Source organism: Microcaecilia unicolor, chromosome 5 (genome assembly GCF_901765095.1).
Source record: "Microcaecilia unicolor chromosome 5, aMicUni1.1, whole genome shotgun sequence".
Classification (NCBI taxonomy): domain Eukaryota; kingdom Metazoa; phylum Chordata; class Amphibia; order Gymnophiona; family Siphonopidae; genus Microcaecilia; species Microcaecilia unicolor.
The window spans coordinates 329,668,270-329,693,947 of NC_044035.1; the positions used below are offsets into that span (position 1 = coordinate 329,668,270).

The following is a 25,678-nucleotide window of genomic DNA, read 5'->3' on the forward strand; positions in this document are numbered from 1 at the left end:
TCATAGGATTGTGCATGACCGGATAGGAACACATTCCCCAAATTCTGGGGTCCTTTGTGTGGAGAAGTAGCCTAGTAGTTAGTGCAGTAGTGTTTGATCCTGGGGAACTAAGTTCAATTCCCACTGCAACTCCTTGTGACTCTGGGCAAGTCACTTAACACTCCATTGCCCCTGGTACAAAATAAGTACCTGAATATATGTAAACTGCTTTGAATGTAGTTGCAGAAAGGCGGTATATCAAGTCCCATTTCCCTTTTATTAAGGTGTGCTAATGGTTAGCTTGCCCATTATAATCCTATGGGTGTCTTAACCTTTAGCGTGTGCTAAATCTGTTAGCGCACCTTAGTAAAAGGACCCATCTATAAATAGTGTTGAGCCAGTTATGCATTCAACATATTCAGTTAATTGGCACATAATTGGAAGTAAATACTATTAACTGGTGTTAACAAGCACAAATTGGCACTAATTAGCAGTTGTGCATGTAACCAACTTACGCTCCTATTCTGTAACTTCTCTCATGCACAACTCCAAAGAGGGCAACACAAGGGAAGGACATGAGCAGGTCATGGGCATTCCAAGGATTTAGGCGTAGAGTTATAGAATACTTCTATTACTGCACCTAACTGACAGTAGTTAAGTGTGAGCAATTATACCAGCATTTAGCAGGCATAAATGACTACAGCTGGTATTCTATAAAGATAGGTGCATGCAAAAGTGCCTTTATAGAATTCACGCATAGCGCGCATCATCCCTGTACCTAAATTTGTGTGCCATTTACTGAATCTGCCCCGTTATGCCTGGCACTAAGGACTACATTCTATATTGTAATATCTGTAATCAGGGTAGCAAACCTTCAGGGGTGGTAGGCTCCCTTCAGCAGTCCACAAACAAAGTCCTTCCAGACAACACAGCTTTTAGTTCCAAACAGTTTATTTCTGCTCCTCCACAAAATCTCAGTTCAAGGGGTTAAAATCCCATTCAGTTTCCAAAATAAAGCAACAAGAAAAAACTTCCCTTTAAATCCAAGTTCTCCCCCCACCCGTTCAATAGCCTGGGTTTCAGTTTTAAAAGTCTTTCCGCTTGGGTGGTTGCAGAATGGCAGTACACCACCCACAACACAGCTAATTGACTCCTGTGACCACCCACTGCCTTCAGTCCCTGCAACTCTGCCCCAAAGTACAATTACAGTCCATGTCAACTGGCTCCTCCAAACCTGGTGTGTTGGTCTCTCCAGCCTCTCCTTCCTCCAAGCACTCCATTAACTCTCCTTCTCTGCTGGGCTGTTGGTTGGAGACCTCCTCCCCCTCCCAGGTGGAAGGAATCTTGTACTGATTTCTAACCCAAGGGTATTGAGCTTTGTCATCCCTGCTCCCCCTTCTGGCCCTCGCCTGCCATAGCAACTGCTCTTTCCAGTCATTTTCCCCCCCTCCCTTCCACGTGGGGGCCATACCGGGTTTTGGGACCTACCACCCCGATCCCTTCTCTCAGGGCCTTGTGGGGAATGTAGTCTGGCCCCATACCTCCTCCTGAGCTGCTTAGACCCTCCAACCTCCTTACAATATACTGCACTGAAAAAATGTCATGGCAAAAACCCTTGCTTAGCGCTATTCTATAACTTGCGGTTTATAGAATATGCATAGTGCCTGGACTTGTGACTAAACTTAGGGCAACCATTTATGCCAGCTAAAATCTGGTATAGGTGTCTGTGCCTAACTTAGGCATGGATCAGGTGTATTCTATAACAACGCATGTAGTTTCCAGGAATGCCCATGACCCCCTCATGCCCTTCCCATAGCCACACCCCCTTTTGAGATCCACACATTAGAATTTACATTTACCACTTTACATAATACGCTTTGAAAGTTGCATGCGTAAATTCTAAGTAGTTCGATTAGTGCTGATAATTGCTCATTACTGGCCAATTATTGTTGCTGACTGGCTTGTTAAACAATTTGGTCACACTGCCAAATTTGTTCGTGCAACTTTAGTCACCATATATAGAATCTGGGGGTAACTGCACAGAAGAGGAATGTTTAATTGAAACATAGGAGACAGTATGATGATTGACATCTTGCCTTTGTATTGCAGTGACATCACGGTCTGAGCATGCTCAGTCCACCTTTTCCTATAGCTGTAGATGTTGGTGATTATGATAGAGCAGTGAAAACTTCTTCAAAACAGTAGTAATTACTAATTTAACAACTTAAAAAGATTTCAAGGGTTTCTATAACTTTTTCTGAAGAAAACTAGGGGTGTGCATTGGTTAGCACATATTTGATTCATTTAAAAACTGCATGAAAATCGGATCATTTTAGGTAGAGGTCCTATAGCCTGGAATGCCTTACCAGTGGACTTAAGAAATTATTTTACTTTTAGACATGCTTTAAAACTTGGTTCTTTCATAAATACTTGTTTTAAGTGCACTGATGTCAGAAATTTTATTGCAAGTATTTTTTGTTTTTGGTGAAAATGGTAATTCAGATACATTTTTATTGTAAACCACCTTCAGCTTTGTCAGTTAAGTAGCCAAATAAATTACCATATTAAATTAAATGAAATACGTGCATATACCAGTGAATTAATGCATGTACAATTCATTGCTTACATTTTGAAGTTCTTATGTGTATGGGTTGTTGTTGTTGGAATTACCATACTGGCAGCCACTAGCGTGGTTTTGTAAAAGGGGGTGGGTGAGGATTGAATAGGTTGAATGGAATATGAAAAAATGCTTGAAAATCAGGAGCAGTTTGTTTTAAATAAGTACAAATTGATTTTTTTTTTTTTTTTTTTTGCCATGCACAGCACTAAAGAAAACCTGAAGCATATTCAAAAAATGTATACAGTTTTTTTCTAAATCCTGCATTATGTGAAGTACATTTTAGGGTGGTAGTTAATGGAATGATGCATGATATTTACTTCTTAAGGCACATATTATATGGCAAGATAATGTGTTATCTTGTTATCATAATGTTAGTTTACTGTAACACTTGCTACATAATGACATGCAAAATATGTAAATATATGCAAAACACCTAATTATTATACAAACTGAATAATACAGCTTGTGTTGAACTTTGCAAGCTGCATTATGTATGGAACAATAACACCAGCTTTGAGCTGGTGTTTTTTTCCTTCTCCTGTAGCATTGGGCCACTAACACGTGGCCTGATTCTCCCAGGGACATCTTAAAAGAATCAATACTGTGTTACAAAGCAATTGCATTAAAATTTGGAAATTTACTTTTCCTCTATTATAAATTAGGAACGTCAAAGAATACAACTTTAGGTGATTTGAGTAGAGAAATGAATATGCAACTTTACCTGTGTAAAAGGCTCAGAGAGTGTCCAACCTTTTACAAAATAATTTTGTAACTGAGCACCCTTTGCATTCAAAATTCATCAAGGTGTTTTACAAACTCAAAAGTAACAAATGCAAATTTAAAATATCAGAAACCTAAAACAAACTAAACACATATGTCATAAAACCACCAGAGTATCAGAATGCTACACCAAGCTAAGGGGTCCTTTTATAAAGCTATGGTAAAAAGGCTCCTGTGATAGCGTCAGTATGTGTTTTTGATGCATGTTGAGGCCTTTTACCACAGCGGGTAAAAGGTCGTCTTTATTTATCCAAAAGAAATGGTTGTGCGGTAAGTGAACCACTTGTCGTGTGGCCACTTGGGGGGGGGGGGGAACTTGCCACCACCCATTGAGTTGGCGGTAAGGGCTCTCACGCTAACCTGCTGGTAACTGGGTAGCACGGTTACCGCCGGGTAAGCACCAGCACTAAAAAAAATAGAAAATATTTTTGTAGACTGGAATTGGTGCACACCCTGGGGGTGGGAACCACAACCGGGCTCCAGAGGTAGCCCGGCGGTAGTTCTGGATTGGCACGTTGCAAGCCTGTTGTTGCTCGCCAACCCTTTAGTAAAAGGGCCCCTAAGTGCTGGACTCAAATGCCTGCTGACAAAACTTGAAGATATACATATATGTGACAAGAAGTGGATCATTGTATACACATACATGAGAAAGAAAAGAACAACTCTGGATGCAGGATATACATGTATGCAACATTATGTTAGATTTAGCGGCAATATACATGTGTATTTGGCATCACTACTATATAAGTAACAAAAGCTAAGGGGAAGCTCGCTTAAAGCCTATGTATACACAACAAATGTCAAGAACAGCGAGCCTGATATCTGTATGGGTAAAAAATGGAAAAACGGGGGAAAAGACCTCAGAAAGTTGTGGTCCCCAGCAATACAGCTGGAAAATTCAAAACTTAATGGTCATAGTTCTTTTCTTTAATCATCAGTCAGAAAAAACCCGATCCAACCTGCACGTATTGTGGTAACACTTTAAATTTATCTTGTTTTTGTTATTTGCTTCAGTGTACAAAAATAACATTTGATTGAGAAATAAACATTATCCACCACCTTGCTACAATCAAAATGTTGTAAATTCAACTTAGCTGACTGAGCTTGACTGCATACAACATCCCAGGCAGGCATCCAGACCCGACGGACCCGTTTTACCGTGGGGCTTCTTCAGGGGATAGAGGACACCAAAATCCTGAATGCAGTTTGCTGCTCAACAGTAGCGCTGTAGGGAAACCAACAAAGCAATCAAAAAAACTAAATATATCACCGCTCACATCAACAACCAGCGTGCAGTGCCACCTATACCAAAGAAAAAAATAAATAATCGTAATTAAAGAGGAACCAGCCACCTCAATGAAAGCTGCAAACTGTGCCTCAAAAAATGGCATATATTAAATACCAGACGCCCACGCATGCGTCATCGGCAGTCAATCAAAACCGCCCCAGCTGATCCAGGCGGCTGTCAGCTCATCTGTCAAACATTGATGCAGGGCTGAACCAGCAAGAAACCGAATGAAGCAACAACAGGAACAAAGGGAAACAACTCTTTAATTACGATTATTTATTTTTTCCTTTGGTATGGGTGGCACTGCACGTTGGTTGTTAATATGTGCGGTGATGTTTTTCGTTTTTGAAGATTATTTTATCAAGGTGTATGATTAAAGGAACTGTGTCCCTGTTTTTGGGGCTCCTGGTACTTTATTTTTGCTTGTTGGACTATTGTTTGTACTTTGCTTCCTCTTTTTGCTGTACTATGCATTATTATCTCTCAGCATAGCAGCACACTTTACTTGTCTCTGGCCTGGTTCCCATGAGTTAGCAATGTAATCTATGGCAGTTACTTAGTCAAAAATCCAAAGTTGCAAGGTTCCAAGTTAAACTTGGCCTTCCTAACTATAGCCGCTGAAGTTCAAATGTAGGTAATGGAGGCAAATGCAGTTGGGTGTCATTGCTTTCCTCTAGGCCTCCTTAACCTAGCTGTGCCCAGGCTTTTATACTTCCTGGACCATGCCCTCCTGGCTCCACACCTCTCGTGTCACTTTCCCCTTTGGATGGGGCTATAGGTTTAAGGTGGCTCTGACACTGTGAGGGATTATCCTTAAAGGGAAGTGGCAGCATCCTATGGTCTTCCTCACAGGACCGTTATCTTATGCATAACTTACAAAGAATACCTCAGTTTGTTTTATGATGGGTCAAGGTGAACAGTGTTATACTGATGAAGTAACTGTATTTAGTGCTGTATGTCTCCTCAATATTATTTTATAATGTATTTGAAAGTCCAGTGGATTTGCTTTCCTGTGCATATATTGTAACATTGCAAAAGTAAGACTATTCCAGCAGTATGGAGCTCCATTTTATAGCCTTGAATAAACACTTTATGTGATATTTCTCATCTAGGTGCATATCCAATGTCGGTGTCTGAAGCAGCAGTACCAGGGGAAGAAGTTGGTCGACTGAAAGCTAAAGACCCAGATATTGGAGAGAATGGCTTAGTATCTTACCGAATTCTTGATGGGGATGGTGCAGAAATGTTTGAAATCACAATAGATTACCAGACTCAGGAAGGTGTTGTTAAACTGAAGAAGGTAAATACAGTGACTTTGGAAGACGATAGACAGTTTTCAAAGCCATACACCTAGGTAACTGACCTGCCTGCAAAGACAGTCCCCTCAATATTCAGTCGGCAGTGGTGAACATTTTGTTGGCATTATAGCTGAATATTCAATGCCAGGCCCTTTCCGGCACTTAACCTGACCCTGTCCCTGGAATGCCCATAAGTTCGCCGCTTTTGAATTGAGCGCTAGCCGGCCATTCTCAACAAAAATAACCAATGACACTGAAAATGACCAGATAGCTGCAAACAAGTGATTTAACCTGTCAGCAGCTATTTCCAGCCAGTGAAATCATTTTGAATAGTGGCTAGAGTAATTTTATAGAAGATCACCTGGTTGTGAGGCAGATATGCGTGTAAGTTATGCGTTTTTTTTTAATAAAAGGAACTTAGATGCATAAAATTACCTCTTCAGAAAGAACTCACAAACATTTATACTTGCTCTCAGGTACAGAAATATAAAATATTCTGCGGACACTAACATTTAAAAAGGAGATAAAGCATCTTTGAAACTAAAATGCGTGGAAAATCTGACAGTTTGGTGTGGAGTATCCCTGAAGGATACTTTTGAAGCATGATCTTTATGGAATCCCAATAGAGAGTTTTCAATAATGTTGAAAAGAAAGCCAGGAGTGTTTAATGGGAGAACAGAGTAAAGGATGCAAATTACCTCCATCAACTTTAAAGAAGATTGTAGATGGAAGGAAAAAACATGATTTGAAGTGTCTATATACAATGCTTGAATCCTAAAAAATAAGATGGGAGAGTTAGAGTATATAGCACTAAATGAAGAGGTAGTTATAATAGGCATCTCAGAGACCTGGATGAAGGAGGACAATCAATGGGACACTATCAGGCTTATTTTTGAAAGAGAAGGACATCCATCTTTTGACACAAATCACAAGATGGGTGTCCTCACAGGGTCGCCCAAATTGGCATAATGAAAAGCCGATTTTGGCGTCCCCAACTTCTTTCTGTCGTGGGGACGACCAAAGTTCCCGGGGGCGTGTTGGAGGCATGGCGAAGGTGGGACTTGGGTGTGCCTAACACATGGGCGTCCTCAACCCATAATCGAAAAAAGAAGGGCGTCCCTGATGAGCACTTCGAGACTTTACTTGGTCCTTTTTTTGTTACGACCAAGCCACAAAAAGGTGCCCGAACTGACCAGGTGACCACCGGAGGGAATTGGGGATCACCTCCCCCAGTGGTCACTAACCCCCTCCCACCCTCAAAATTTTTTTAAAATATTTTTTTGCCAGCCTCAAATATCATACTCAGGTCCATCGCATCAGTATGCAGATCCCTGGAGCAGTTTTAGTGGGTGCAGTGTACTTCAGACAGGCAGACCCAGGCCCATCCTCCCCTACCTGTTACACTTGTGGTAGTAAATGTGAGCCCTCCAAAACCCACCAGAAACCCACTGTACCCACACCTAAGTGCCCCCCTTCACCCATAAGAGCTATGGTAGTGGTGTACAGTTGTGGGTAGTGGGTTTTGGGGGGCTCAGCACACATGGTAAGGGAGCTATGCACCTGGGAGCAACTTGTGAAGTCCACTGCAGTGCCCCTAGGGTGCCTGGTTGGTGTCTTGGCATGTGAGGGGGACCAGTGCACTACGAATGCTGGCTCCTACCATGACCAAAGGGCTTGGATTTGGTCATTTTTGAGATGGGCATCCTCAGTTTCCATTATCGCCGAAAATCAGAAACGACCAAGTCTAAGGACCACCATCTCTAAAGTCGACCTAAATTTCCAGATTTGGGCGTCCCCGACCGTATTATCGAAACGAAAGATGGACGTCCATCTTGTTTCGATAATACGGGTTTCCCTGCACCTTCACAGGGACGTCCTGTGAGGACGTCCTCAGAAAAACATGGGCGTCCCTTTCGATTATGCCCCTCCACGTTATCAGGGTACAAATTATATCGCAATGATAAAGTGGATCAAAAAAAGAAATAGCAGAATTAGAAAAGTTTTAAAACGAGCAACCAAAATGATGGAACTCCTCCCATATCAAGAAAGGCTAAAGAAATTAGGGCTCTTCAGCTTATAAAAAAAGAGAGCAGAGGGGGATATGATTGAGGTCTATAAAATCCTGAGTGGTATAGAATGGATAAAAGTGAATTGATTTTTCACTCTATCAAAAAGTACAAAGACCAGGGTACACTCAATGAAATTAGGTGGAAATACTTTTAAAAGAAATAGGAGGAAATATGTTTTCACACGAAGACTAGTTAAGCTCTGGATCTCGTTGCTGAAATGATATGGTAACACCAGTTAGAGTATCTGGGTTTAAAAAAGGTTTGGACAAGTTCCTGGAGGAACTTGCTTGCTCTGGGATTGATAGCATGGAATGTTGCTTCTATTTGGGTTTCTGCCAGATACTTGTGATATGGATTGGTCACTGCTGGAGACAGGATACTGGGACCATTGGTCTGTCCCAGTATGGCAATTCTTATGTTCTTATGATTCTAAAAATACCGAGACATTCCAGAAAATGTTAGGCATTAAGAGAACAATTCTGTAAAGGGGTGACTAACTGGTACCTTCTACAAAGGAAAATAGAGCACTAGTTAACATATCTATATATATAAAAGGCAACCCCAACGTTCTATGAAGTGTGAAGCCGGAAGTGTGAAGCGCCAGAGATATCCGGTTTCCCCATGAGTGAAGGAAAACAGTACAACAGGAAATCCCTCTCTCTGTAACAGTGAAGGACTCAGAGGGGGGAGGAGAGAGATGCCCTCACTCTCTCTGTAACACAAACACAGCACAGCAGGAAACTTAACACTGAAGGACTGGACTCGGAGGGGGGAGGGAGAGAGGGCAGAGGGCAGGGACACTCCCACATGCACACTCTGAAGAAAACCTTGCTAGCCCCCGTTTCATTTGCATCAGAAACGGGGCTTTTTTACTAGTGTACATATAATTTAGGAATGACCACTTATGCCAGCCATAGCATTGGTATAAATCTTTGTACATAGATTGCTAAAAAATCCATCAATAGTATTCAGTAATTTGTGTGCACAACTGTGTGCCCTGTCCAAGCTCTACCTAGACTCCACCCATCTGTGCACCGACCTTCAAATTTCATGCCATCACATTTAGGCACCATTTTTTAGAATAGTGTGTAACTGGAATATTGGCATTTATGAGTATATGTACAGAGCTGACCCAACCAGCAAAGAGCAGCTATATATACAATCAATAGTTCATGACAGCCCCACAAATTCAGAACCATCAGCGTATGCTGAATTATTATAGGATTTTGATCTTGATTGTTGAATTTAAAGATCAAATTCTTAGGGGGAGGGGGCGGAGCAAGATGGCGGCCATAATACTCTAACGCGAACTACCTCGAGGAATTTTGCTGGAGTTAAGCCTTTCTCAATTGTTTATTGTTGTTTTAAACAACGCTTTACTTCTTACCTGTTTGCCACGATGCCTCATACTAAGAGAAAGGCTTTTGTTAGAACGGGAGCCCAGCCGGTTCTTACATCGACACCAACCCAGCAAACAATCGAAGGATTTCTCGCGAGAACCAGTCAGGCGTTGGGAGCTCCCGCTGAGCAATGTGCGCAAGGAGAAGCCATACTCCAGGGACAGGACATATCGTTGTCCCCCCCAACGCGTTCTCCTCCGCCGCAACCGGCAGAGATCAGCTCTAGAGGTGAATCACGGACCCACGAAAGTGGAGGACTGGTATCTCATCTGGGCCCTATAGCTGAAACCTCTCCCGAGGTCCTTCTTCCATCGGAGGCTCAAGCTGCGCCGGTAACACTTGAGGCAATATGGGGGACGCTCCAGACTGTTTTGGCATCAACAAGTAAGATAGAATCTTTAGTAGTAAATGTTCAGACTTTGACTTCTTCCTTTACTACCATGAAAAATGATGTTGCAGATAAGATAAACCATTTATCTGAAGAAAATATTAAGCTGAAGGAAACCACTGTAAAATTAATACAAGATAATACTTTGATACATGGGAGATTGGAATATTTTGAGAATTTTAACAGGAAATTAAACCTACGCTTTTTGAATTTCCCCAAGACTCCAATCTACTCACCACATGAAATTTTTAAAAGATATCTAATAGAAAATTTGAAATTCTCAGAAGATAATATACCTCCGCTGAATAAAATATATTATCTTCCAATGAAAAAAGTGAAGGAAAAAGAATGTGATATTCAACAGGAGGGAAAAGAACTTAATATATCAGAACTATTGGAATCTTCCTTGACAGAGTTAACTGAGCGCCAAACTCTTCTGGTATCATTTATTTTTCATCAGGATTTGGAAAATGTTAGGAAAATTGCGCTGAGAAACTTACAAACCCCATTTCATGGGAGCAAAATTTGGGTATTTCCAGATGTCACAAAACAGACGCAAGCCAGGAGAAAAGAGTTTTTGGCACTTCGATCTGCAACATTGGCTCTAGGAGCCTCCTTCAACCTGAATTACCCCTGTAAATGCAACATCAAATATCTTGGGGTTAAATACGTTTTCTTAAATCCTGAACATTTAAAACAGTTCATTGTTCAGAAAAAGATAATTTAATACATGTTGTGACTAACAGGTATAATTTGCCTTAAGTAATAGATCTAAAGAGACATAATGTAAAAACTGGTTTCATTTGGCTAAGCCTTTCTATTAGTGATTTTGTTGTATTGTTCTCTTAATTCGAATCTCATCTCCTGAGTAACTGCTTAACCCCCCACCTTATGGTGGTCTAATACAAGTGATACAATTTTTGCTTTAATATATTATGTTTATATTATTAATATGTACTACTTTGCCTATTCAAGATTTAAATGCTTGTGAAAAAATTGAAATTGATAAATAAAAGAATTAAAAAAAAAAATTCTTAGGGGGAGGGGGTTGCGATCTAGGGGAGATTAAGAGGGGGGGGGGGTTAAGGCTGGAAGTTTGCCTAAAAGGACACAGATTTCCTACAAAGTCATTATATATTAGATCATGTTCTTCTCATGTTCATTAATTGTTGCATTTTTATCTCTAATGTTACTTAATTCTTGTTTCTCTTAGCACTTGGACTATGAGACCAAAAAGTTGTATAGTATGAAGGTTGAGGCAGCCAATGGACATCTTGATCCCCGTTTTATCAGCAGAGGACCATTTAAGGACACTGCAACTGTGAAAATTTCAGTGGAAGATGCTGATGAACCACCTGTATTCTTAGAACCTTTTTATGTAATGGAAGTGCATGAGAATACAACAGCTGGTACTGTTGTTGGTCGAGTTCATGCCAAAGACACAGATGTAGCTAACAGTCCTATAAGGTAAGCTGATACCAAATTGTCATTTACATAGAATTATATTTTATAATTTAGCATGCACTGGTATGAATATCTTTTACTAAGGGGTCCTTTTACTAAGGTGCACTGAAAAATGGCCATACGATAGTGTAAATGTGTGTTTTGGGCACCCGCAGAATTATTTTTCAGCGCACCTACAAAAAATGCCTTTTTTAAATTTTTAGCCATTGACGTAGCGGTAAAGTCTCATGCAGTAACTGGGCAGTAATGACCTACGCACTTCAAATGCCACTTGGCGCATGTCCAATAAGCACGTTTGAAAACATTATTTTTCTGACACGTATATCGGATGTGTGCCAAAAATGAAATTACCGCAACAGCCATGCGGTAGCCGGGCAGTAACTTCTTTTTGGTGTGTGTTGGTCGCATGTAGAGGCTTAGCCCTGTAAGCATCTATGCATGCTCAATGCATGCTAAAATGGAGTTACCGCCTGGCTACTGCGTGGCTGTTGCGGTAATTTCATTTTTGGCATGCATCCGGTATGCGCATTCAAAAAATAATATTTTTGGATGTGCATATCTGATGCCTGCCAAGTGGCATTTGACACATGTAGGTCATTACCACCTGGTTACTGCGTGAGACTTTACCACTAGGTCAATGGCTGGCGGTAGGATCTCAGACCCAAAATGGACGCGCGGCAATTTTCATTTTGTTGCACGCCCATTTTCGGGAAAAATATTAAAAAATACATTTTTTGTAGGAGTGCTGAAAAATAATTCTGCACGCGCCCAAAACATGCGTCTACACTACCACAGGCCATTTTTCAATGCACCATAGTAAAAGGACCCCTAAGGCACTTTTTCTCTAAATTCTTTATCTTTAGTACCATTGTTTAATACTAGATTCATATACAGGTAACACAGTTTCCACATTCATGTGGAGAGAAAATATTCCAAACAGTATGCTTGGCACCACCACCAAAGGAATCTGAAGCATGTTTGATTGTTGCTCTGCAATGGCTCAGATCAGCAGTTCTCAGCCCTGTCATACAAGAACACCTAAAAGTCAGGGTTTCAGGCAGTGATGTGCTGGAGGAAGCTCACACCGGCTTGCGAGAGCTGTTTGTTAACTTTTAAGAATTTTGGGAGCTGGTTGTTAAAGTGGGCCCCCAGTTGCTACTTTAACAACTGGCTCGCAAAATTTGGGTTCAGGCCTCCTGAACTCCCGCTGGTGGGGATGCTGAACCTCACCAACCAAATAAATAGACTGCCATCACTCTGCACTGGTTGTTTCCAGCTCTGAACAGCATGCCGGAATTCTCGCATATGCTTTGAGCATACACGGCAAATCCGAGCAGGTTGCTCAGACCCAGAAACAAGTAGCGGGGAGTGGTGGAAGTCCATTTTTTTTAGTTGAAAGGGCTCGTCATCCCTGCCAGTAAAGGTATGCTTAATGCGCCTGTATGGGAGAGAAATGCGTTGCCCCTTCAGTCCACCCCCCAAACAAATTGCAGGGCTGGCTACACCCGGAGCGAGAGCCCATTGTTAAACTTTACTAGCACACCACTGGTTTCAGGGTACCTAAAATGAATATGTATAAATTATATTTATATATAATGAAGTCCCAATGTATGTATGTATCTGTGTATGCAATTTCATTGTGCTTGCATTTCATGGTTCCTCCATGATAGCGTTGTGAACTAGTAACTTAAATTACTGAGCTGGATTAGGCTCTCCACTCTACTCCACTACTAGGACATTTGGTGGTATTCATCCCTGCTATTATTACTTAAATGTTGCTCATATTTGTAGTTTGCTACAAAGAAAGATATTGATTTAAATCACAATAGAAGCTCTTGAATGATTAAAATAGCTGTAGAGCAATCTATAGTTAAATAATTAAATACATGAAAACTATTATGGCAAGTGGTCAAATGCATAAGTGGCTGAGAGATCTGTGGGTTCTAGTAACCTGAAAATGAGGATATCCTTGTTATAAATATTCAGAAGGCAAATGGCTATAATAAATATTGTATACCTAGAGTTATTGCACATAGTGTAAGAATTTTTTCATTGACTTGTCTGCAGTTTTTAATGTATGGCTTCTTTTGCATTTCCTTCTGGCAAAATGTTTCCTATGCGTAGACATTAAGAAGTGATGAAAATAAATTTCCATGTGAACATTATTTGATAAATTCCATTAGCAGTCCCTTTTTATCATGCACGCTACTGGGAAGCTGCCTTAAAATTAATCTTTAATATTTAGCAAACACTTAAGCATCAGACTGGTTAATAACTCACTTGTCTAATTACTACACTTGTCCTCCTTAGGTATTTAATCGATCGACACACCGACCTTGACAGATTTTTCAGTATCAATCCAGAAGATGGTGTCATTAAAACCACAAAAGCCCTGGACAGAGAAGAGGCTGTCTGGCACAACATTTCCGTGATTGCAAATGAAATTCGTAAGTATTCCATTTACAATCTAAATGTATTATCCTTATATCCTTACTGTGCTATATGTGAGGTCCTCAACTGAAGATCACCTGAAGGTCCTATATACTTAAATTGTTTTGTGGGATCTTGTTGTTTTGTTTTTGCAGACAATCGACTTCATGAATCCAGAGTTCCAGTTGCAATCAAAGTCCTTGATATGAATGATAATGCTCCAGAATTAGGACCAATAAAAGAAGGGATTGTCTGTGAAAATCTCCCAAATAATGAGGTGTGCTGTATTTCAAACACATGTAATACTAAACAAAGCATTAATTGAATTTGTATCACAGTTTAACTATACTTGAACTTCCCTCATGCATATTCATTAGCAAAATCCTAAAAATCTTGCCTGTCTGTGGCTCCTGAGGACTGAATTTGAGCAAGCCTTGACCTAATGTGTCTAATTATGCTTAGACACGTTATATCAGGTTTATCCACGTTCAACCCTTGAGAGCTTTAAACGGGACAAATTTTAAGGTTATTGCTAATGAATATCCATAGGAAACAATTGATATGCTGGAGGTAGTGGTCATGCATATCATGCATATTCATAACCAGTACCTGAAATATTTCAGGATATTGCTAATGAATATCCTTGAAAAATAATTACATACACTGGAGGCTCTAGCGTACTAAGAATGGGGCGGTGGGGGCGATCTGCCCTGGATGCAGGCAGCAAAGGGGTGCATGGAGTAGGTACACGGCTGACAGCTCTGCCGGTCCCCTGCCTCAGCACAGGAAGATGATGTCAGAGAAGGCAGGGGACCAGCAGAGCCGACGGCTGTGTGCCTTAGACCAAGAAAATGTGGCAGAAAGATACAGAAATATTTCCCATCGTTTTGGCTTGATCAAAAAGAATTTCCAACATCTGGATAAGTTGCCTATACATGTTACATCTTATGAACTCCAGAATGAAGCTCTCTTTGGCACAATGCAACTACTACAGTGAGTGTCAGAAGTAAATTTGAGAGACTGAGCTCATACCTTAAAAGAACGAATTGCGTTTAAAGTTTGCACCCAGGTCCACAAAATCGTTCACGGGGAAGCCCCGGCCTATGTGTCAGACCTTATAGACCTGCCTACTAGGAACGCAAAAAGATCAGCACGCCCATTCCTCAATCTCCACTACCCCAACTGTAAAGGGCTAAAATATAAATCTACATAAGCAACCAGTTTCTCCTACATCTGCACACAACTATGGAACGCACTACCGAAGGCCATAAAAACAACGCAAGACCTAACTATCTTCCGAAGGTTACTGAAAACTGAACTGTTCAAGAAGGCATACCAATAACATCCACCCTCAATACTAAAGAATAAGATTGCACATAAACTGGAAAACTGAACTCTTTATTACTTGAATGAATAACCTCTTTGTTAATAATGATCAAGCACTACCACTTTAATCCTTTTGTCGATTATGGTCTCTCTATAGTCGATGACCTAATGTATGTTACAATCCAATCTATCACTCAGGAACCAATATGCAATACCATAATGTATTCTTCTTTACCTTGTATGTATGCACCTTAATGCAATGCCTTATGTAATTCTGTTACCCGGAAATGGCAACCGCCATTACGGCAAATGTAAGCCACATTGAGCCTGCAATTCGGTGGGAAAATGTGGGATACAAATGCTACAAATAAAGAAATAAAATACTTCACATACCCTGACTTAGGAGTGAGATTTACTCCTGTCATGGCATGCGCATTTGGAGAAATTGCCCCCCTGAGATATCTTTGATTATTTGTTATCTGGACACTGAAGGTGCTTTATATTCTAGATACAGACAAGGATCCCTGATGTAGGCTTTGGGCTGAAACACAGCTGTGTTAGGTCAATCAAAATAAAGTCTTCATATTTGACCTGTAGCTCATGTCTTCATTTTTGCCCCCCCCCCCCCCCCCCCCCACCGCTCTTTGGTTTCCTTGTATATTCTGCAGAGGGTTTTTTTCTTGTTTGGTTCTGTTTATGCAAATCTCTGTCATGTATATTCATTAAGGATATCTGTTTGCAGTCCTGAAGGACTGGCCTTGGACAAGCCTGTGTTAGACTGTTTAAATTGTATTCTATTTTACTAAGTAAGAGTGTCGTTCTGAAGGATACACAATGTACAAATAGGTTCAATATGACATAACTGATTTAAAAACAGGCATGATTACCCTTACTTATAAAGCATCTTTCTTTTACAGCCATTTATGACAATTAGTGCTATAGATAAGGATGATTCAGCCAATGGACCGAGATTTATCTTCACTTTACCCGCTGAGACTGCTCGCAATCCAAATTTTACAATCAGAGACAACAGAGGTTTGTATGAACTGATAACTGATGAAAGAAAAACCTTTTTAAAATGTAGTGATTATTTCATAATAGTTTTGGGGAATCTGAAAGGGGAATTTTAAAAATATCTCTCTCTCTCTCTCTATATATATATAGAGAGAGAGAGAGAGAGAGATTTTTTTTTTACATTTCAGTCATTCTTTGTTTAGTTTTAGCATACATCTGCTAACATGAAATAGGGGGTAATGTTATTATATGCCAGATGATATCTAGCTCATGCCAATCATCATTTATCAAAACACTGGCTGCCACAGGTAGTGCTGGGCCATACCTGGATACCACTACAGAATATCTGCTGGAAGTTATTTGGATGCCACTGGTATTCAGAGCCAGTACTCAGATAGTTATCTGGATGAGTTTGGACTGACAAATATTGGCTATAACTGAATAACTTCTTGTTTCACCTTAGCTCTTTCCCTGGACTGCCCCAGTACTAACCAGTCAAAGTTGAGGCAGTCTCAGAGGTGCCTATTATTTCTATATTTTCATTTAGTGCAATATATTCTAACTCTCCCATCTTAATTTTACATGCCTATTGTAGGTTTTCAATTGCAATCAAAAGGTAGCTAGATTACTAGATGAATGGTGTTTATACCATAATTGTTCCACTTGATAAAGTTGGCATTTCTGAAGATGAAGGCCTGGACAATCTGCTTTCAAAGCTCTGCTTTCAAAGCTCATGCACTAACACCAATCCCCCAAGCAGATTAACAAAATGAGAAATTTCTTCATTAACTCTTCTACAAAGGTTTTCAAGGCTTTAACATTCCTAGCATCTCTTCAATCTAACATAGGTATAATCTGAGACCAGATTAATCGAGTGGTAGGAAAATAACGAGTTACAAACAATGCTCTTGTCATATTAGAAATTAAGTCTACACCCTTGATTAAACTGAATTAGTTACATCAAGAAACAAGTGGGGGAACAGCAACACTCACAGCACACCGTTGACGCCTACTGCTCCCCTTCCCTCGCACACAAAGACCTGAGCCCTCTAAAACTGAACATTCTTTTCCCTCACTTTTGCTATCTGATTGGTGCAGGCATCCTACTACCTGCAGACAAACAAAGTAACGGTGGAAATCACCAAGATTCAAATGTTCAAGACTACAAATAAATATCAAGAATCCAATAATAATAATGTCCATAAAATGTATTTATCCATAATTGATTAAACCTCGATCGAACTCAATGAATAAGACCCAACACAGGCCATGTTTTGGCATGTGAGCCTTCTTCAGGAGGATTGGCGCCTACCGCTCCCCTGCCCTCACACAAAGACCTGAGCCCACAAAAACTGAACATTCTTTTCCCTCACTTTTGCTATCTGATTGTTGCTGGCATTCCATTACCTGCTATTAATAAATATAACAGAAACCTTCAAAACAATTTTAAACAAAAATTATCACTCTCATTATTCATATATATATAATTATTTTTTGAAATAATAAAAAAAAATTTTATGTTGTGCTCAGTTTGTGAACCGGACAGAGTGGGGCTCCTCCCTGGTATTGCTGAACAATCAGTTCCCCTGAAGACGCCATTAGTTTGGCGAAACATGGCCCATGTAGGGAATTGAAACTGCTGAACTGTGACCTTTATGGTCTCACATCTTGCACAGAGGGATTTTTTTGAAAAAAGCATTGCAGTGGACAAGAACTTGGCAGGAAGAAGATTTTTTTCTGCACATCTCTACTTAAGTTAAGTAATAGCTATTTATATATTTTTTGAACATCAAGTTTATTATATTCTTTTGGACTTTGCCCATCTATTGAACAATACTATTAGGATGGAGGTAGGATGTGCTATGATGTAAGGGTGGTGTTCCTGCTAAGCTTGGATTATCAGTCCACAGCAATACACCAAAAACTGAGCACAACATAAAAATTTTTTTTATTATTTCAAAAAATAATTATATATATATGAATAATGAGAGTGATAATTTTTGTTTAAAATTGTTTTGAAGGTTTCTGTTATATTTATTAATTTAAGAATTTGAAACCGTTTTTCTAAGAACACCCAGAATTACGTTTGGTAATTCCATTACCTGCACCAATCATGTACTCCTTTGTTCACTTGCAAGTTCCTCTAATTAACAGCTCCATTCCTAATTCACTTGAACTTAACCCCCCACCCCTTTCCCTTCTTTATTCTCTTCCTCAATTCTTACCACCTTTAACAATTCCTCATAATTGTGTCTACGGTGACTCAGCCATGTTAAGTTACCCCTTTTTAATCATCGGGGTGTTTACAACAGTGAAAGTTATGTTCTATCCACCCGATATTTAGCACTTTTTAACAGGCCAGAACGCCTGCTGACTGTTTAAATAGTGCTTAACTTCTATTTGCCGATATTCAGCATAGGGATAACCGACTATCCCCCACTGAATATCCCTGGTTAGTGGCTAACAGATAGCCAGTTATATTGTCCAATATAACCGGCTATCTGCCTAGTTTTAAAGCAGGTTTAGTGGCCATATTTGGCTGCGTGAAAAGGTGGGATATCTTTGGTTGCTTTAAATATAACCATCTAAATTTGAATATCGACTTAGCCAATTATCTCTAAACTGGCCAAAAATAAAACCATATATTCAATGATAGTCACTGGAGACGATCTGGCATTGAATATCTGAACTCAGTGCCAACCACGGGAGTTAGCCAGTCTAACTCTCGCGGTCTGAATATCAGCCCCTATACATTCACCTCTAAATTCTATACATAGTGCACAAATTTATATGTGCAATATTATGCACTAATATGAGATGTGTGCAACAAAATTGGCTAATGAGCCAATTGGCGCCAATAATTGAGTGCTAGCAATCAATTATTGGCATGACTTGGCAACAATTTTGGATTTGCGCACACATTGTGCTAGGTACTATTCTATAAAGATGCACATGCAAATCTCATGGCGTGGAACTCAAAAGTGGTGTGAGAAGAACACAGACAGGTCAGGGGTGTTCACTAAAGATGTGCACAGTATTACTGAATACCAGGGATCCACGTCTAAATTACACGCCTGGATTTACACCAGGTTTCAGTTGGTGTAAATCCTCATGCCCAAATATTCATGCAGAATTCAGCTACAAGTACTCAGCACAGATAGTGTGGCTAGTCAGACGGTGTTAAGTATGTCACATTGCTTATAATATTAACAGTTAATACGGAATCTAATATAATAAAACGCACCGTGAACGTTCTGAAGACAACGTTCTGAAGCCACTCAAACACTCCCTGGCTGTAGGGTTCGTGGATTCATGGTGTGAAGCCAGCCAGCCATCTCTGCCCCGCCCTCGCGTCAAACGTCATGACGTCGAGGGCGGAAAAAAAAAACGGATCGCACCCACGCACACGGTTCCGGCAGCGCAGCGTCAGGGAAGGAGGCGGCGCTCCCGACATCTCTAGCCTTCCCTTCGCTGTGTTCCGCCTTCTTCTGACGTCAAGGATGACGTCAGAAGAAGGCGGAACACAGCGAAGGGAAGGCTAGACGTCGGGAGCGCCGCCTCCTTACCTGACGCTGCGCTGCCGGAACCGCCACGGACGTAAATTTAAAAAGAAAAAAAAAAGGGATGTTGGGGGGAGAGAAGAGGGTGGGCAGTAAAGTTGAACAATGGGAGCGGAAGGGCAGGGGAGAAACGACAGCATGGATGCGAAGGGGGGGGCATGGATGCGAAGGGGGGGGGGGGGAAGAGGGCGGGCCAGGCTGGGACATGGGAGAGAGAGGAGCATGGATGCGAGGGGGGGTCATGGAAGGGAGAGAGGGGACTTGCTGGAAAAGGATGAATGGAGGCGGCAGGGGACAGAGGAGCATGGATGGGCATGGATTGGGAGGGCAGGGCTCAGGGAGAGAGGGGAATTGCTGGAAAGGGATGAATGGAGGGAGCAGGGGAGAGAGGAGCATGGATGGGCATGGATTGGGAGGGCATGGCTCAGGGAGAGAGGGGAATTGCTGGAAAGGGATGAATGGAGGGGGCAGGGGACAGAGGAGCATGGATGGGCATGGATTGGGAGGGCAGGGCTCAGGGAGAGAGGGGAATTGCTGGATAGGGATGAATGGAGGGGACAGATGGGCATGGATGGATATGGATTGCAGGACAGGGCTCAGGGAGAGAAGGGAATTGCTGGATAGGGATGAATGGAGGGGGCAGGGACAGAGGAGCATGGATGGGCATGGATTGGGAGGGCAGGGCTCAGGGAGAGAGGGGAATTGCTGGATAGGGATGAATGGAGGGGACAGATGGGCATGGATGGATATGGATTGCAGGACAGGGCTCAGGGAGAGAAGGGAATTGCTGGATAGGGATGAATGGAGGGGGCAGGGGACAGAGGAGCATGGATGGGCATGGATTGGGAGGGCAGGGCTCAGGGAGAGAGGGGAATTGCTGGATAGGGATGAATGGAGGGGGCAGGTGTCCGAGGAGCATGGATGGGCATGGATTGGGAGGGCAGGGCTCAGGGAGAGGGGAATTGCTGGATAGGGATGAATGGAGGTGACAGATGGGCATGGATGGATATGGATTGCAGGGCAGGGCTCAGGCAGAGAGGGGAATTGCTGGATAGGGATGAATGGAGGGGGCAGGTGACAGAGGAGCATGGATGGGCATGGATTGGGAGGGCAAGCCTCAGGGAGAGAGGGGAATTGCAGGAAAAGGATGAATGGAGGGGGCAGGGGACAGATGGGCATGGATTGGGAGGGCAGGGCTCACACTCTCTCTCTCATATACAATGTCTTTCTGACTCTCACTCTCACACACTCTGTCTCACACTGTATCACATTCACTCTCTATGTGCCACACAGTCACTCACACACTCGCTTGGTCTCATACACTCACTCTCACAGAGAATCTGTGTCTCACACACACTCTCTCTCTCGCCCACACACACACACTCTCTCTCACACTGTGTCTCACATACACACTTGCACACACTCTCATTCTCACACACACACTCTCTCACAAACACACTCACACCCAGACTCACTCTCTCTCTCACACACACTCACACTTTCACTCTGACTCTCAAACAGTCACTCTCACATACACTCTCCCAAACATACACACTCCGAGGAAAACCTTGCTAGCGCCCGTTTCATTTGTGTCAGAAATGGGCCTTTTTTACTAGTAGTATATAAACCTCAGTATGAGTTAACTGCATGAAGTCATCAAGGCAGTTAGTTTCCTGATTCAGGGTTTGTGCCGAATTCGAGTGCTTGACAGCTTCAGATTAATGACTAATTGAACCTAATAATAAGCATGCATGCCATATTTTCTATCTCTCCGTGGAGAATGAACTGCATATCATTTGAAACTCCAGCATCTACAGAGTCATTTTTCAATTCGTGACTTCCAAAGTATATATACTAATCTGTAAAAATGCTTGTGTTAATAGTTTATAATGTCTGTGTATAACGTATTTTGAAGATGCAAATATATATATAGATAGCTGGAAGCAGATATTAGAACAGTAGTATGCATTTCCACTGCTCCGGGGCTGCAAAAGGGTCAGGATTTCATGTTGGAACTAAAGAACATGTATTAGGTAGATTTGCATGGAAATCTATCTCATCTATGTTCATTTAGAGTAGCCTACAAATGCAACCTTTTTCAGTCTTTTAGTGAATACCACTGTATTAGAGCTAGTATGCAAAACTGTCTCAAGGAGGATGACATTAGTAATAATTTATTTATTTATTTTTGTTACATTTGTACCCCGTACTTTCCCACTCATGGCAGGCTCAATGTGGCTTACATGTGGCAATGGAGGGTTAAGTGACTTGCCCAGAGTCACAAGGAGCTGCCTGTGCCTGAAGTGAGAATAGTAGGCTTTGATCATGGTGTTATGAATGATAAATTGGAACAATGATTACATATGCAATGTGTCTGCTACCATTTGCTATAAATATATAATATAGGCACGGTTCCTCCAAATTCTATAACACTGCGTGCAAATCGTAGAAATGCCTCTGACCCGCCCAATCTCCTGTCATGGCCATGCCCCCTTTTCAAATCTGCGCAGAAGAATTTATGCACACATCTTTATAGAATAGCAACAATAAAGATGAACACATAAATTCCAATTATTGCCAATTAGCACCAATAATTGATTTAGTTCCTGATTATTGGTGTTAATTGACACGTTAAGCAATCGTGTGCATAATTTGGGTGCGTGCAATTTTGAGCACTATCTATAGAATTAGGGGGATAGTGACAGAATATCACCACTATCCATATAGTTAGGTGAAACGTCCTCACTCTCTTCTGCACCAGCACTTTCTGGATAGTGCTACAACAATTAGAGGGAATTTTCAGTGGCACTGACCAGATAGTGCCATTGCAAATTCATGCATAGGAGAATTATATGTGTGTGGAGATTATTTTTTATAACAGGTCAGCTAGCTTGGGAGGGCATCTAGGTGTCTATTTTAGACCTATTTTATGAAGATACATAGTGGTCATTCCATAAGTGAGTGCCTATAAAAAGGTACATGGGTAAATAGCTATTCAGGTATGTTAGGGCTGCTGTTTATGTGGTTCTACTTTCCCAAATACTACTACTTAACATTTCTATAGCGCTACAAGGCATACGCAACGCTGTACACCATACACAAAAAGACAGTCCCTGCTCAAAGAGCTTACAATCTAGATAAGACAGGCGGACAGACAGAACAATTAAGGGTAAGGGAATAAAGAGGTGAGGATAAAAAGGACAGGGCAAGTGTGCAGTGGTTAGGAGTCAAAAAGCAGTGGTAAAGAAGGGGGCTTTAAGTTTGGACTTGAAAACAGCCAAAACAGGCTTGGGAAGTTTATTCCAGCTGTGAGGTGCAGCAAGTTAGCTTTTGAGGCACCAGGTCTGAATATTAGCAGTGTCCAGAAAACTTTGAGGTGGACCACCCCAGCACTGCCAGGATAATGCCCAGTCAATTTGACTAGATATTCAGTGGCATTGTCTGGTTCAGTGCTTTTAAATCTGGCCTACATCTGGTCAGCAGGAGTTCCCAAGCAGAAATCACTGCTGCCTGATTAAATCCTGCTGGATATTAATCCAAAAGTAATAATTTAGTTATTGGAGAGTAACGTAGTAAATGATGACAGATAAAGACCTGCACAGTCATCTAGTCTGCACAAGAAGACATCCAGAGCTATGTCTGGTACTCTGTGGAGATCACACTTCTTCCATGATTAAACAATAGCACCATAAGCAGGGCAGTCAGCAACTTGCCACCTTGCCAACCTCATCTGGGAGTTATATGATGCAGTCTTGGAACATAATACCACAATACCACTGATCTAACATCCCAGCTATTGGCAGTGGTGTGCTGGTAAATTTTTAACAACAGGTTCTCTCCCCGGTCCACCTCGGCGCCCCCCCCCCCCCCCCCCCCCGTCCACCTCTGCGCCCCCCCATCCACCTCTGCGCCCCCCATCCACCACTGCACCCCCCACCCACCTCTGCGCCCCCCCCAAAATTGCAGAGCTGGCTATACCCGGGGGGGGGGGGGGGCGGCCAACACATTACTCTCGCCAGGAAAAAAAAATTAAATGATCCCAGGTTCCAATCTAATTCATGTTTAATATGGGATAAAATGCCATAAATAAGTAAATAAACATAAACTTTTAACGTTCAGCACCTGATTCTCAAAGTGGACATATTCCAAACACTATAATGAAAATAAAATTATTTTTTTTCTACCTTTGTTGTCTGGTGACTTTGTTTCTCTGATCATGCTGGTCCAGTATCTGATTCTGCTGCTCTCTATCTGTTCCCTTGACTCCATTTCCAGGGCTTCCTTTCCATTTATTTCTTTACTTTCCTTCTTTCTTCTTCATTTCTTGTCCTCCGCAGACTTGACTGTACAGTGGATCCAGCTTCTGCCTATTTTCTCCATCCATGTGCAGTTTCTCTCCTCACTTCCTTTTCCCTCATCTAATCTCCTTCCTCTATCTTCCCTCCATGTCCAGCATTTCTTCTCTCTCCCTTCCCTCCCCTCCATCCATGTCCAGAATTTCTCTTGCTCTTCCCTCCATCCATGTCTTGAAACTCTCCTCTCTCCCCTGCCCCTCTCTATCCATCCATACCCAGCAATTCTCTTCTCTCCCCTGCCCCCTCTGCCAATCCATGCCCAGCAATTCTCTCCTCTGCCCATCCATGTCCAGCAATTCTCTCCCCTGCCTCTCTGCCCATCCATGCCCAGCAGTTCTCTCCCCTGCCTCCCTCTGCCCATCCATGACCAGCAGTTCTCTCCCCTGCCTCCCTCTGCCCATCCATGCCCAGCAATTCTCTCCCCTGCCTCCCTCTACCCATCCATGCCAGCAGTTTTCTCCCTCTGCCCATCCATGCCCAGCAATTCTCTCCCTTGCCTCCCTCTGCCCATCCATGCCCAGCAGTTCTCCTCCCTCCCACTCCCATCCATGTGTAGCGATGTCCTTCGCCCCCCCATCCTCCCCTGCCGCTCCCATCCATCAGTTTCAATTACCTGCCTCGAAGCGCCGCATTATTTAAGGCCTGCCTGCTGCCCGTCTCCAGCTGCCTTCCCTGCTTGCTTCTCAGGCGTTCAGTTCGCGCCCTTGCCCCTTAGTCCCGCCGCGGGAAAAGGAAATGATGTCAGAAGGCGGGACTAAGGGCGCGAACCGAACACCTGAGAAGCAAGCAGCGAAGGCAGCTGGAGACGGGCAGCAGGGCTTTAAATAAGGTGGCGCTTCGAGGCAGGTAATTGAACTGACAGATGGGAGCGGCAGGGGAGGATGGGGGGGGGCGAAGGACATCACTAGACATGGATGGGAGCAGGAGGGGAGGTAAGCATGGCGCCCTCCTGCCATGCTTACCTTGTGCAATGGAGTCGGCTCGCCCTGTACAACAACCGGCTCGCAAGAGCTGTCAAAATTTAACAAGCGGCTCTTGCGAGCCAGTGCGAGCCGGCTCCAGCACACCACTGGCTATTGGAGTTACCCTTGAAGTTCACTCCAGACTTGATCCTGATCTGTGTTTGCCATTTATGGGACCCAGACCATAGAAGTCTTTCTGGAGCTGGTGTCACTTCCCAAATACTGAAGTTGCCATCAAAGCTGAAATTGCGGTCAAAGACCACTCCATCCATAGTTCATCAAAGTTTTCTTTTGATTTGATTCCATCCTCTTTCTATACAGGAATCCTCTGTGTTTATCCCATGCACTTTTGAATTTCATCACCATTTTTGTCTTCCCAACCTTAATCGGGAAGGCATTCCAGGCATCTACCACCCTTTCTATGAAAAAGTATTTCCTGATATAGCTACTACTTTGCAACCTCTAGTCATGTTCTACTGCTTCCTTGTCTCTGAAAAATAATTGTTTGCATGTTAATATCTTTTAGGTATTTAAATGTCTACTGTAGGAGGATTTATTACAAGGAGTAGGGTTTTGAGCTTTCTATATACTACTACTTCTACTACTACTACTACTTATCATTTCTGTAGCGCTACTAGATGTACGCAGTGCTGTACACTTGAACATGAAGAGACAGTCCCTGCTCGACAGAGCTTACAATATAATTAGGACAGGCAAACAGGACAAACAAGAGATAAGGGAATAT

The 25,678-nt window shown here is 42.1% G+C and overlaps 1 protein-coding gene across 2 annotated transcripts in view; it reads left to right on the forward strand.

Moving 5' to 3' along the window:
- CDH11 (cadherin 11) overlaps positions 1-25,678 on the forward strand; it is a 235,955-nt gene that overhangs the window by 198,141 nt on the left and 12,136 nt on the right. For both annotated transcript variants that reach the window (XM_030204494.1, XM_030204495.1), the window contains exons 6-10: positions 5,780-5,967; positions 11,036-11,289; positions 13,597-13,733; positions 13,872-13,993; positions 15,960-16,077. In XM_030204494.1, the coding sequence (XP_030060354.1) occupies positions 5,780-5,967; positions 11,036-11,289; positions 13,597-13,733; positions 13,872-13,993; positions 15,960-16,077 (819 nt within the window). The remainder of the gene's footprint in view (positions 1-5,779; positions 5,968-11,035; positions 11,290-13,596; positions 13,734-13,871; positions 13,994-15,959; positions 16,078-25,678) is intronic.